Below are 14970 nucleotides of genomic sequence, written 5' to 3' on the forward strand. Positions count from 1 at the left end.
TAAATAAATTTCCTTTCTACGTTTTAAAGAATCTTTTTTCCTCGAAGAAGCGATCCATTGGTACGAAATATTTTTCTTTTTTTTTTTCTGTTTCGTTTAAAAACGCATCATAATTTAACCTATCGCACGGATACAAATTTGGCCAAGTATCTTTTTTCTTTTTTTCTTAAATTGATTATTCGTTCACAATCGAATCAACCTGTGTACAATAGAATTCCGTTTATACGTGTTGGTCGAAACATAACGCGAGAGAGCATATAATTTACATAATTCCAATTCATGTGGTAAAAATCAATCGATTCTCTCCATCAGCTATGATCAGAACATCTACTTTAATACAAATATTTGGATCACCAAACTACAATAATAATTCTATGCTTCGTAATCATCATACTTGAGTATAATGGGAATATCAAGAACCGATTAAATTAGTTTTTGAGAGGCGATACGCCAGCGATTTTCAACTAGAGTGCGTAGAATGCCGCCAACTATTCGGTTTACCTTTTCTGTGTTTAGTACAAAAACGACAATCCCGAACCAAATATATTATACTTCTTGTAATTTTAGTTGTCTTTCTGTTGACTTTCGCTAATCAGTTTATAGGTGCCACGAGACGAATACGATTAATATATAATAAGATATAATACGAATAAAATAAAATATAACGCGACGATGAGACTGACATTCGTAATGGTCTATAGACTGGTCTTGTTGCTTGAAACGTTCTTTATGTTCGAATTCTTGATTTCTGAATTAAAAGTCAAATTCAGAAATTAGATTCTTCGAAATTAATAGAAAGGCGTCTGACGTTAATATACGTAATAATATTTCACTTAAAGATGTATACGATAATATACGTATGTATATAGTATATAATAGATAGCAAAAATAATCTTCTAATAGATAATTTAAATGTATATTAGTCTACTGATTTTATTAGAAAATTCAGTCGTTCGTTATCGTTAGGGAGTGGTGGTACAGCTTCAAAAGTTTATTGGAATTCAATGCGAATTATAGTCCGTACCACGTCCGTCGCCGTGCTATACTGATTGTGCTGGAGAGTCTCCAAGGCCATCCAACGAATGGGTCTGTTCTCGTTATCACCGAGACAATGGTAATCCTGAGGGAAGAGATCTCGCGCCAAAGCCGTATCAGCTAATCGCACGCGAAGACTGCTTGGCTCGATCAAACAGTTTCTGGCAGCGATATCCCTGGAAACATATTGTCGATTATACAGGATGTTCCGAACCTTCTTTCCAGCCAAACTTTGTGTCAGCATGTTCTATAGTATAAATGATACAGATACGAGAAAGCTATTATACAGGATGATTTGGAAGCCGTAACATAGACAGAAAAAATATAGTTACTCGCGTAACTTTTTTTTTTTTGCTTTTTCGCATACGCTCCATTTACAATAGGCTCTTTCTGTACCATGATTTTCAAATCATCTTGCATAAATATATATCAAAGTACGTCATTTTAATCTCTTCAGGGATATGTTTACCGAACACGTTTAATTCTTATTCTTTAGTTATTTAATCGAGATAGATAAAAGATTTGGAAAGTCTGCTAAATTGGCCCGCAATTACAATGTCGGTATATAATATATTATAATTACTATACATACGCTTTATTACAATTTTTATTCGCGCATTATCTTTCAAGCTTCAAAGATACGATTGATTAACCACATATATATTTTCGCATTCGTCGATCTTATGAAAACAGTACTTTATAATTCCATTTGAGAAGCAGAACTCATTTACACATTGTTTGCATAATTTACACCTACTGGCAACCAGTGGTATTCGTGTATCTTAGTCACTCTATGTGACAGCAATTCAGTTCACATTCTAGTCAATCTACCGAATAGAGAGATACGTAGACGCAATCACCTGTGCAAGAGCCCTCGACCGTGCAAGAATGCCCCTGCTCTAGCAACCTGCGCGCCAACGTGCACCAAGTCCCTGGTCCCAGGATGATGGTTTCCGTCGGTAAGGTACAACTTCAAATTCAACTCGCCTGGTGAACTCGTGTATGCCAATAACGGACAAGAACTATCCAGGCAGGCGGCGGCGAGCGAAGCTATGTTTGCATGCACTAATCCTGCCAGCTGCGAGCCCTCGACCACCAGCAAAGAGGCTTGATAAGCCGATGCCACTTCTAAAATGATTAACACGATCTTTTATTAATTCCTCTAGTAATTTCTATTATCTTTCATGTTATCGTTAACGCGTTTGAATAATCGTAAAATTTAGGCTATAAGATATTAAACAATTTACGATAATTACGATTTTACGATTATTTTTGTTGTCTTTAACTAACAGGATATATTCATTTTGTAACAGATTTTGTTATTTAAATATTTTCCTCGTTTCGTTTAATCGTTTTCTTTTTTCGTTCCGTTTTACGAATCTGCGGCAGATACATGATTTTCTACCTTATCGCGCGTCGCTAGCCTAGAGTAGTACAACTTGCGTTCAAATTTGAACACCTGTACGCATAATTGAAAATTAAATTATCGAATAATATTTTCAATTTTTCGTACCGATGTTGATAAACTTGTTTAATGTAGCACGTAAACATACGCATATAAATCACCTTGCAACATTTTATTCAATTTTAATTAAAATATTAAATATCAAAATAACGTTTGAATACTTTAGCAAATCGTAAGTTACTTAAATATGTATTATAAGGAGTTTTGAAAGTAAAACTTTGTATAAAAAATCTTTGTATAAAAGAAATCTTTCATCATGAACTTTATTAATATCGTGTTGGTTGATAGAATGACACATTCTCGAATTTGTCTGATCGTAAAAGAGGTTGGAACATGAAGCTGTTGCAACCTACTTACGTAGTTGCGAAACGTTTCAAGATGTTCTAACGATCAGTAAAGATGTTCCAATTAATTTAAAAAGTTAAGAAGAAGAAATATTTTGTACGATATTGATTTAAAACGTCAACGACTCTCTTACTATTCCTAAAGCGACGAGTCGTTGCTATTGCCAAAGCCCGATATCACGCCTCTCCAACACGATACTAATACATCGATACCTGTGACTGTCTTTATGATGACTTCTTGTTCACGGCCGACCAATTCCAAGGTACCTTTGTAGACGCGTCCGAAGGTGCCCTCCTGTACGAGATTGCGACAGTAGAGCGCAGACCTCGATACCGCGAGTGCCCTAGCCTTCTCGCAAGGATCGGTCGACTATAAATTAACAGACAGGACACGGAGGTATTAAGCCTGATGCGCACAGACACCAAAGAGATTCCTAAACAATTTGCAACCGTTCTCGGCGTCTCTCGATCGCGTCACACGGCGTCTGCATAATTCATCAGAGAACAAAATCCCTTCGCGGGGGAACTCATTAAAAAAGCATTTGTCGCCCGTAACAGGATACGAAAGAGGTCGCGAAGTCCCCGAAGGACAAGAAGAATGGCAAGAAGAAAAAAAGAGAAGGACCGGCTTCCCTTCGCTCCCTCCCCTCTTGCCCCACGTCCGGCCGTGTCATCGTTATATCGTCGTTTCCATCGTAGCCACATTCCCCTTTGTTCCTCAACGGTTTTCCAGCGGTTCCTGCGTTGCGAAGCGTAGGACAGCTCCGACGGGGAGCAAACAGGGCTGCAGGGAGACCGGTTATTCATTAATTTCAATTTTCCGGAGTTTTGCCTTCGGCCCCTCCCATTCCATTTGCACGCGTCTACGCGTGCACCGAGTTTTGTACGTGTACGTGCGAGACCAGCGACACTAGCGAGAAAAAAAGAGGCAGAAGACGATGGAAAACCAGCTGTGAGAAGCATTGGCGGCGTGCAAATTATCGGAGGGCGTGCCCGATTTGAAAAGTAACGCGATCACCGAGTTGAAAAGAAAGATTCCCCGAGCCGGAGAAGGATGTCGCGGTTGAGATCATTCGTCGAAACTTCGAGGACAACGTTCGACGAGAATACGGCCGGCTAATATCACGACTTACCGTGCTCTGTAATTCTTATCCGACGCGACGACAGAAAAAAAATCTACTTTCAGCTAGCTTCTTTCTTCCGCTTTGTCCGCTGGTTTTCATTACCGCGTTTCGTTCCGCTCGTCGGTCTCATTCTCTGTTCTCCTCTCGCCGGTTTCAGTTTCTCCATTTCTAATTTTCTTTATCGCTTTTCTTTTTTTTTCTTCTTCTTCTTCTTCGTTTTTCGCTTCTACTTTCTCTCTTTTCCGTTTGTTAATGAAAATGCAATGAGACAATTTAAAATCGGCTAGCGAGCATGCCGAGAGACTTATAAAGGACCGTTGCGGAATTCGAAGCGTGGAATTTGGAACGCGGAATAAGCTTATAAATATAAATAGAAACGAGAAGCGCACCTTTGTTTAACTGATAATCGCAACGCGAAGCGACACGGGCCGGTGCGGTGCGGTATGGAGAGAGAGAGAGAGAGAGAGAGAGAGAGGGGGGAGGTTTTCCGGTAGTTGACGGGACGCAATAATTTCGTTATTATGGAAAGCAAAGCGGATGCTTCCATGTTGCTTTCGCCATGGTTTAAACGCGATAGCCGGCACCGCTGCTAGGCACTTTTAATTATATTGTTTGCAACCAGTAACGAGGTTTTCTATGGCGAAGTGAATTACGCCCGAATGCGCCGTGTGCTATAAAAATAAGACGCTAATGATGTTATCAAATGCTTCGCTTTATTCGTCTATATAATGCAGCAGTGATTAGATTATTAGAGCACTTTACGCGCAAGTTACGCTTTTGTAGTTTAATGCTATGACGTAGGCTTTATCAAACCGCGTAGGAAATCGGCTATAATGCATGGTCTCTGTTTCAAAATTCTGCTTCGTTTGTTCCACGTTTTTCTTTGTGCGTTTGTAAAAAGTGTCAAATAGATCGATTCGCCATAGTATTATATCACTGTCATATACATATACATATACATCATATTGGCCATAAGTATGGTATATATAATATTAAAGGTATATATAAGTATGGAAACATACTCGTTATGTTTATCGGAAAATTCTAAATTCCAACGATTTTAATCGGTATTTCATATTACGACGCACATACGATGAGAATTAAATAACAGATTTCCGATGAAATAATACTGAAAGTAAAAGCAGTGAAAATAAAAATATCCCACCTGCTTGTACTAGATTATATGTGTAAAACATCGGTAGGTATCCCCCTTCTCCTTTACAATCTACGAGAAAATAAATGGAAACGACCCGCGCTGTGTAAACTTTTTTAACCATCTACGCGTGGCAATGTGATACGTTATTAAACAAATAAGTAATAAATAAGTATAAGATATACGTAGATGACAGGTTATCGTATAATCTTAAGAAGAAGGAAATTGTCGCGTGGAATAACTCGTTAAAGTTCTGTAGGAAAGATGTGTTTTCGATTGATATCGCGTTTCGTATATATCACGAGTATACGCTGCTATTACAATTCGATTGCAAATTGGAAGCAAATATCGTGGGCGACAGTGGAAAATGACGCAAACGTGGTAAATGAGATTTCGGAAAACGAGTAATAAATATTATCCCCCAACGTTGATTATTGTTATTTGTTTCGTGCCCGGCCGCGTGGCGATTGCTTTGCTCATCGCTGAACTGCTCATCGAAGCAAATCAAATTTTTCAATGCTAACAACTTCGTCCGACGCATAATTAACAAGCGGCTGCTATTAGTTTGAAAAAACGGATTCGTAATTGCCGCGAGAAACGAATGGGAAGAGGAATTGAACCGGCTGCAAACGTATTTTTTTTTTTTTGTAATGAATGTAGACTGACGAGTCGCTTTTATACAATCACAATCGGTCTATTGATTTAACGGCGCCAGCAGCGAACTTTTTGCCGGACGCGTACGATGCAGCAATTCGATTTATTTATCGAGAGGGTCTCGTCAAACGTCGTCGTTTGTTTCCCGTTCGAGTCACTTTGAAAGCATCGTTTTTAGGCGCCGCCTAGCCTCCTCGTCACGAGGGTCGTGTTTGAAACTTTTAATTTCAATCCGGCTAATTAATAATACAGTTTCCGATCTAACTATATTAAACCATCGACCATGGGACGAAAGGCGATATCGTTCGGGTAAACCAGAGAATCGACTTATACAACTTATTCGGCGCGTTTAACGGTGACAAGTTTAAGAGCTGACTACGTTGCTCTTTAATTCTCGGCTAGATAGAATTCTATTCGGCAAAGAAACGACGAAGTAAATCGATAAGAGAGGGGAAAGCGAGAGGATATAGAAATTGAACGACACGTGAAACGTGTATCTGGCTTAATCGAGTTCGATTTTAGGAATTTCGATATCGCTTGTAAGAACCGACAGAATTTATTAGCTTGAATAAATGGAAGCACATATTAAAGCTGAAGTATAGAGTAACTTTACAACAAATTTACAATTTATGCCAGTGCGTTTAAGTCGTCGTGTTCGACAACTGACGTTCGTACGATGGTACGATATAGATACTATCAAAGCAATTTGAAGATAAAGCGAAGACACTCGACATTTCCTTCTGGCACCGAAAGTTTTCCAACGTTTCTACGTCGTCCGATTATTTTTAAACGGAATAAAAGTTCTTAGTTACACGGAATCCACCTAGAAGCTTCACGAATAACTACAGGAACTGTTTAAATAATTCAAAGCTTCAATTTCAGTACACGAGTTTACATCGAGAAGCTTGATCGAAGATAAAGCGACAAGAACTTCTTGAGGCAACGCTGACCCGAATCGTCGATTCGAGGACCGACGTTTACAATTAAGATACAAAACGTTAAATACGGGCTATCAGCCTATGCATGTTAAGCAGTTTTACCGTAGCTTCGTCGTAGTGTAGTTTCGCGCACCATCGACTACGACTATTTTCTTATCTTTCTTTCGATGACGAAAGGCTGGTTGTTCTCCGCGTCTATCGGGAAAATCAGGAGGAAAACGCATCTGTTCTGAAACCGAAGGTCCCCGGTAAACAGGAACAGTAATGGCTTCTTCGGCAATGGGATCTCAAGCGTATCGTTTTACAGGAGGGATAAGACGTTGCTGCATTACATGACTGGCTGAGTTTGAAGAGAGCTGGCGAACGAGCGAACGAGCGAGCGAGCGAGTAAGCGAGGGAAAGGGTGCGGAATCAGGGCGGAGGATAAGTTTTCCCTAAGGATCGTGGTTACGTACAAACATATGTTTGTGTGTGTGTGTGTGTACGCGCGCGCGTGTGTATACTTGTATATTCGCGTCTGAGGTGCGCGTACTTACGTCTGTACGCGTTTGTATAAACGCTCCTCTCTTCGTGGTTCTTCGTGTCGGTGACGCACAGTCGCCGGTATAGCAGGAGGGTGGCGTTTCAGACGAGGACACCGAGGGTTCAGGCATACGCGTATACCCGGTAAATTGATCCAAGATCAAAGCCGAAACAATCACAGGACCCACTTGCAGTTTCTCTCTAGCTTCTCTCCACCTTTCACCCTGATTCACCCCCTTTCTCTGCCTCTCTAACCGCGTGTGTAACCTTCGTCCGTCCCCTTTGCCAACCTCCTCTTTGAATAGCCGAGCACAGGTGGTACCGAGCCGTTTCTTTTTCCCGGCAAATTAATGTAAAACGCTCGTTTCGAGCCGGAAAGTGCCGGCTAGACTTTGTTACGTGAATCGAGCCATGCCCGGCTGCTCTTTCTAAACTCCATTGCATATTTATTCGACATTTGCGCGATCTCTGTTTTTTCCTCCTCCTTCTTCTCCCCGTTCTCTTCCCTTCTATGTTTTCTTTGTTTTCGTTTTAAATACGCACCAAGCGGAAAGGCGAGTCACGTCGAGTTGTTAAAGAGGTTATTATTCTAGCTATTTCGCATTTACGGCATGTCGTGCCCCGTACGTCCAGAGATTTTCATACATACATACGTTATTCGTCGATGAATTTTTATCGTGCTATTTTGTTAAAATTACGGAAATCATGAAATATTTGTAGAATCTCGTGCAACGTCGTATCACGAAATGTTCAATCACTAGTAACCTTATCTTATGTCTCTCGTTTACAGAAAACTATAATTAGTTCAAGGAATTGGCTACTTTTACCACTGGCACTGAAGTAGTAGTAGTAGTAGTATACACTAGTACAGAAAGAGATAAGAACTACGATAAAATGTACTAAAATGTGAATTTCTTTCCTAACGATGGCACAATTTTTCGATAAGTCGCTCGAAGAGAAGAGTTCTTATCGAACAAAAGTACATCGTCTCCTTTCATCACACATCCTTCGATTTATGTACTTGATTCCATTGAAATTTGAATTCTAAGCGATCAAAGAGATCAGCGACCGAAGCGTGCCTGGTCCGAAAGCAACGGCACAAGCGAATAGAGGGATCGTGTTCTTTAATGGAGAACGCGAGAAGGTGAAAGGGCGAAAAGAAGAAGTCACGACCTCGCAGCGCCCGCGCCCCGTCCTCGTCGTTTCACCGCGTCGCCTCTATACGTCTTCTCGAAGCAGGATAAAAATTGTAAATTGTCGATTTATTCGCTTTATTAATTATTCACTCAAGCACCGATGATCGATTACACAGTTACACTCGGTTTCCCTTTGTACTCACGTTGGCATATAACGAGGGTCTTATATTTCCATTTATATGGAATTAAGAATTCAAATTAGGCAACGACGATGATGGTTTTTTAATTAAAAGAATAATATCACAGGAAAGTTGCGTTTCTTTTAATCGTCCGTCAAACCGTCTAACTATATATATGTATATTAATTTCCGGTAGAGATTAATATTTTACCTTCGATCGTCTTTCGTGCCAATTTGAGTCAATCGTGACAAATCGTGTAAAAAAACAGTGTTTGGATATATAATCTTGTGCCTGAATGTAAAAAATTTCTTTTCCTTAGTTTTAATAAAATTCTTTGCCAAGTTAGCCTTCCACGAGGAAACATATTTTCCACATTCTATAGGTAAACTGGATCGTTTGTGATGAAATTTAATTTTTCTAATATCGTTTTAAGCTCCGGGGAAATCTAAAATACTTATCGATATTAATACGTTAATTAATGCGTTATATAAGTATTTGTTACATAAAGTCGAAACTTTTCGAAATTTCGTATAGATCGTCGACTCGCTGTTCACGGAGAATTAACTACGTATCTTTGCATCATATCGAACTTTGTCTTAAATTCCCTTCATATTCTTCCAAATATCGCTTTTGGGACACGAAGAGAAAAATTTATCCGACCGATAACCTTTGCACACTTCTGTACGGTTCCAAAGAATTCCAGGTATCTATGACCAACGAAATAAGACGAATAAAATGATTCTTCTTCGCGAAAGTCGCGTGGCAAATCAAGTATCGGATTACATGTAGACTCAGGACCAAGAAAAGCAGATCTTACCTTTTCCTCCGGGGGGAATTATCTCCCCGAGGAGGACGAAGCAGGAAGCTTGACAGAAGCAACAAGAGGCAACGGGAGCAAAAGGGGGAAAGGATGCGAAGGAAAAGGGTTTTATCGCGTGTACCAATTTCTGGTGAACGGTCGTGTGTTCGCTCGGTTAGAAGGAAGTTGTAGGTTGGCAGGTTCGAAGCAGCTGAATAAAGAGCCGAAAGGTTTGAAAGCACTGGGTGGAGAAAGTTGTTGGTAGAAAGTGGCCCCTACGACCACAAATTCGATAAAGTTTTTGAATGCACCTCTCGTCTCGCACGCGAGGCCAGACGAGACCGGCCACGCCGGAGAACAGAATCGCCTCGCAGTCTTCGTTTTCGCTACTGAAAGAACGACGTAGAGAACGAAAAGAGAATGCAAGACGGAGTTCGCGATGAAGATGCAGCCAGGATAGAAAGAGAAGGGCCGAGAGAAAATCGAATTTCTCTATGAGAGTTCCTCATCTACCCTTCGACTTTGTTTCGCGGACTGCTTCGCCGCTTTTAAAGCCCATTACGCTATTCGAAGAAACACGATAAGCCGACATATTGAATTGTCCAATCGTATACGAGAGTCATAGTTTACGAGTTTGCGAAACATTGTTCTTAATTCATTGACACACTAATTTTTTCGCACTAACACGTTCCTACATACGTATCTCGATAATAATTTCTTTGTCTTTATTGGTCATAGATATCTGGAATTCTTTGAAACGTACAGTGACGCGCGAAAGTTTCCGGTCAGATAAATAAAAAGAAACATCTTTTTAATTATCGTTACAGTAAGAACAAGTAAAATACAGCGCAACAGATAAACACTGTTATGTAATTACATAATATTAATAAATAAAAAAAAAAAAATCTTTAAAACGTGGTTTCACTGGAGTTTCGATATCGTTGGTTCACCACATTTGAGAACACGATAATTCGTATTTTCTATTTTTTTTTTTTTTTTTTTTTTTTACAAGAGAAGCAGTTTTAAACTTCGGTACGATCGGTCAATCGATTCGATATTATCAAAATTGTCTCTTTATTTAGCTTTGGAGCTAAACATGGATTTTTCATCCGTTCAAAATTTCTTAAATATTATTTATCGTAATATTAAATAATTTTTGTTTCTGTTTTGATAATTATGATAATTTTCAATTGTCATCAATTTGAAAGGATCGACACGATCGAGAGAATCATCTAAAGAAACAAATGCATTTCTCGATTCTAGAGAATCAAATTAAAGAAGTAAATATAATTAAAAAATTATTCGAGATGTTTTCTATAGCAAATTGTAGTATTTCTTATTTGTTGCGTCTTATTTGTTATGCGTTGTGTGGAATTCTTCGCCTCTCGCAGTAATGCTTCAACAAGTAGCATGAAACCATCTCTGTTACAAAGAACCTCTTCGAGTATTTTATTTCGTCTCCCTTAAACGATAGAATACGTAAGCATTAAGCTTTTTTTTTTGCCGAACATTTGCCGATCTCTCTTTGCTTGGAGTTGCGTCGTACCTCTTCTCGGAGCGAATATATCGTCTCGATACTTCAACGCGTTTTCAAAAATTTAAACCAACTGCATACGGTCTCCGTAAAATCGTATATCACGTTCGATCAAATATAAAATTGATTAGACCGAAGCAAGGATGTTTCGCGACACGTAAGGCAGGGCTGCACTCGGTTAAACTCGGAAACTTTAGAGGCAACTCGGCATAGCATCTCCTGCCTGGAGAGTTTCACATTCCCCCGGTTCGAAACCAACGTATGTAGGTACTTAATGCAATATCTTGCCGAAGTTTCCGTAAAATGATTTTGCACTATACCTGGCTCAGATGCGTCACATGGCTGGAAGCGTAGTAACTCGCTCTGGAACCGCAAGGTCTCGCATAGAGTGGCTCTAGGTCGGCAATGGTTGCGTAACTTCCGGAATTCGCGCTTCCGGGTCGTGGGTCGACCCTAACCAGGACAGAACTTCTGGCTAAGCCGCCGGTGTCTGCCGCCGAATAGCTACAGCAGGGCAGTGTTTTCCTGAAAGAACAGACGATCCTGTAGTCACCGGTTAATGATTATACACGAGGCTAATTATTTCTACGATGCACGACATGCTTTGCACCGGGAGCCGAGTTGCGCGAGTTATAATCGCGAGAGACACTTGCTACCGCTGCGCTGCTGCTAGCTTTTTCTGCCTCGTCGTTACTTTCATTCTAATCCACCGAATTGCCTTTGACACCTCGATGCTTTTAAGCGAATTTCCAAATAACGCTGGAACAAGGATCGCAATCTCTCGTCTACGATCAAATATTTTCCATTTCTTTTCGATGTTCTAATGGCGTACTATTAACGTATTATTTAAAAATTTTTTGTTCAAAACTTTAACCAGAAAGAAGTTATAGGTTGCCGGTGAAATTCATATTATGTAACGAAATTGTTATAGTTCCACATTTTTATTTCGATGTAATGATAATTTATTCTATGAGGTAAAACAGTTCTTTCTTGCGATGTTAATCAGTTTCAGAATCAAGTTTTATGACTTCGTTTATTATTCACATCGAGTTTCACGATGGTCGTTGGTTTTTTCCTGAAATTCGTAACTCGACGTAACAGAAGGTTTGCGAGCACATTCGGCAGCGTATCCGGTATGATCGATCCCGTGAAAAGTTCTCGTAGCGTGTGAAATTACCGCTTAGCCTGCGGGGAAAAATTTTCAAAGAGGGTCTCGTTCCCCTTTGCAGCGAGATATTAGAGCAGAAAGAGGCTCAAAAGCGGCGAGATAGAAGACGAGGAGAACGATAAACGGAGGTACGGATACCGAGAAAACTAAAATACCGGGAGAGAATTCGCGGAGGAACGGTAATTCCGATATTTCGTCGGATTTATTGGCCGTTTTGCGCATGTAAATCCACTACCGCGATTCGCCAAAAAGGTGAACGAAAAAGAGAAACACATTGCGCCAACGATTTCAAATATTCCACGCTCGGTTTTTTCCCCCAATTCTTTGTATTCATGTCCGAGGACGGGCTTATATTTTATGCCGTAGTACGAGTTCGGATTTAGCATGCCCGATTTACTTTATTTCGCTGCTAGTGACACATTCGTGCGCGATAATTTCTGTATAAATACGTAGCAAATACGTAGCCGTAATTTATTGGCGCATTAAATTAAAAAACGCTGTTCAATTTGTAACGTTCACAGTCGACTTTATCGCTACAGGCTGCTTTAACGTCGATACATGGATCGTTATGCATGAATCACTGTTTACATCCCGTTCAATTTATTCGAAGTTAATGACATTTCTGGAACTAGTTGCACGTTTCAACGACACGTACATAAAAGCTGCTTTAGTTTTCTTGTAAATTTTCAAACGTATATAATTCTTATAAACGGATGTTAGTTATTCCGTTTAATTACGACGTTTAAGATCGATAATAAGATCTTGATATTTTTACTTTAAATATTCCTAACGATAAATATATCTGATATGTGATATTTTATGTCTTTTAATATAGCTGATAATCGACGATAAGAGAACATTTAATGGGTAGTAGTTGCCTGTCGTATTAGAACTTCGCAGCATCGATATATTTCGTATGTACCGGTCTAATGAGATCGTAAACTCGATACCGTATTAAAATAAAATGCTATACACATTTGCTGCGTAAAAATATTGCCAAGAGCATCTACTGTACATGGGATATAAGGAACAAGCGCGAAGAAATTTCTTGTCTCCGTTTGTGAATGGAATATTTCGCCGCAAAGGACAACGTTGTCTCGTCCAATATCAAAATCGTGCTTTGCGCGTAGAGTCGAGATCGACATGGTAACGGGAACGAGGGTGCAACGGTGGATGCTGTGTTTACTCGAGCGAACGGATGTAAAATCTGCAGCCTCGCCCCCGAAGGAGACGTATAAGGGCAGGAGAAGAAGGATCCTCGTTTTGCCGCGCGTTATCAGCCTGAAAAGACTCAAAAGAGCTAATATATCCCTCGAGAGACAATTGGCCCATGCCGCGCCGGCACTTCCCCAAAGCGAAAGACGCCGCGGGAAACGAGGTAAGGAGGCATTTTCAGAAGAAGAAGGGCTACTTCTGTCTCCCCTTTCTCCTAAAATTTCCTTTCCATGAAAATATTCCCCATATTCCCTGTCGGGGGACCATGATAAAAGTGCCCACTCGATGTATTAAAATTTCAGATTACAGCCTTAGTGGATGTGGACGTTTGAAGAATGGTCGAAAATTCATCGGAAACTGTTATTGGAACTGCAACTATCGTTACTTCGCGAAATGAAAACGAAACGAAATGTTTCGGTTAAACATATTCGCGATGTACTTTTTAGTCAAATGTAATATCCTAATAGAAGATACCGTCTTTGCAACTATGTTAGAATCTATGTAAGAATCGATGGTTCACCTAATACTATTTACAAAATATAATACGCGATATTACATATTGTATAGATGTAAGAGTAGAATGTACTTTCGTTAGATACGCGAGTTTTGTACGATTTCAAAAAAAGGTTCAGCAAAAAAGGAATATGAATCGAAGGTATGATAAAACATGGAAAGTTTTTTGTTCGTTCGTAATAATCGAGCTATAAAAGTAAATATCTTTTACGACGCGAAAGGCATATCTTCTTCGTTGTGGGAATATCGTAATAGGTAGATAATGCACATTTCTGTGTGTAAAGATTTAACGCCACCCGCTTCGAAATAAAATTCCGTTTCCCCTACAGATTTTTACAGTTACTTTCACGATAAATATACCGCTACCAAGAAGTAGGAGGAAAAGATATTTGCTAGAATATATTGCACTTTTGAAGTTGCGAATTAAGTTTTAATTAGAAATAATTTCAACAAACTATTTTTTGAGAAATCACACTTTCCGCTATTTCGCTGTTGTAGGTCACAACATTTTAACGTATGCTGATAGCGACACAAAGTAGATTCTCCTTATATGAAAATATTCAAGAAATTCGAAAATTCGATCTCAAAAACTATTTACATATCGTTTGCGCGACAGAAGTCTACGATGGATAATTTATCACTTCTCAATTAATATTATTACCTTTCGACCGATATTATTAATTAGTAAATTATTGTACAACAGACTCGTGGTGTAACGTATTTTATAGAAGTATAGAGGTATTTTATAGAAAAAAACCGTAATAACCACACAAACAAAAAGTGCATTTCGAACGTGAAATTATCAGATAATTCTGGAAATAATGAATTCATCCTTATTACGATTAATTAATCGTCACGTTGTTATACTACGTTTGTTACAACACTCGTCTTTCTAATCTGTATACTTACGAACAAAAAAAAGGACATTCGACGTTACTTCAACGCGGAAGTGAAAATTGATATATTTACGAGTCTGACATGAAAAGGATAATACGTTGAATGAATAATACATTTGAACACGACGATGCTCTTGGCCATAAGAGTCAGTAGTAGAAAAGGCAGAAATAGGTACGTATTAAAATTAGCTCGGTAATATTCGTCGTCAAAAGGGGTCTCGAACTATTTGCTTCTTAAGAAAAATCCATGACGAGGAGCTTCAAAAGATTTAATAATGCCCGTCAGGAGACAAT

At 39.3% G+C, this 14970-nt stretch overlaps 1 protein-coding gene across 3 annotated transcripts in view; it reads right to left on the reverse strand.

Moving 5' to 3' along the window:
* Positions 1–14970, reverse strand: part of LOC126928801 (tyrosine-protein kinase Drl-like) — a 102646-nt gene that overhangs the window by 4014 nt on the left and 83662 nt on the right. For all 3 annotated transcript variants that reach the window (XM_050744611.1, XM_050744614.1, XM_050744613.1), the window contains 4 exons: positions 11205–11409; positions 3058–3214; positions 1896–2163; positions 1025–1211 (listed from right to left, as the gene is read on the reverse strand). In XM_050744611.1, coding sequence (XP_050600568.1) covers positions 1025–1211; positions 1896–2163; positions 3058–3214; positions 11205–11409 — 817 coding nt within the window. The remainder of the gene's footprint in view (positions 1–1024; positions 1212–1895; positions 2164–3057; positions 3215–11204; positions 11410–14970) is intronic.

This window comes from Bombus affinis, chromosome 2 (assembly GCF_024516045.1).
Source record: "Bombus affinis isolate iyBomAffi1 chromosome 2, iyBomAffi1.2, whole genome shotgun sequence".
Classification (NCBI taxonomy): domain Eukaryota; kingdom Metazoa; phylum Arthropoda; class Insecta; order Hymenoptera; family Apidae; genus Bombus; species Bombus affinis.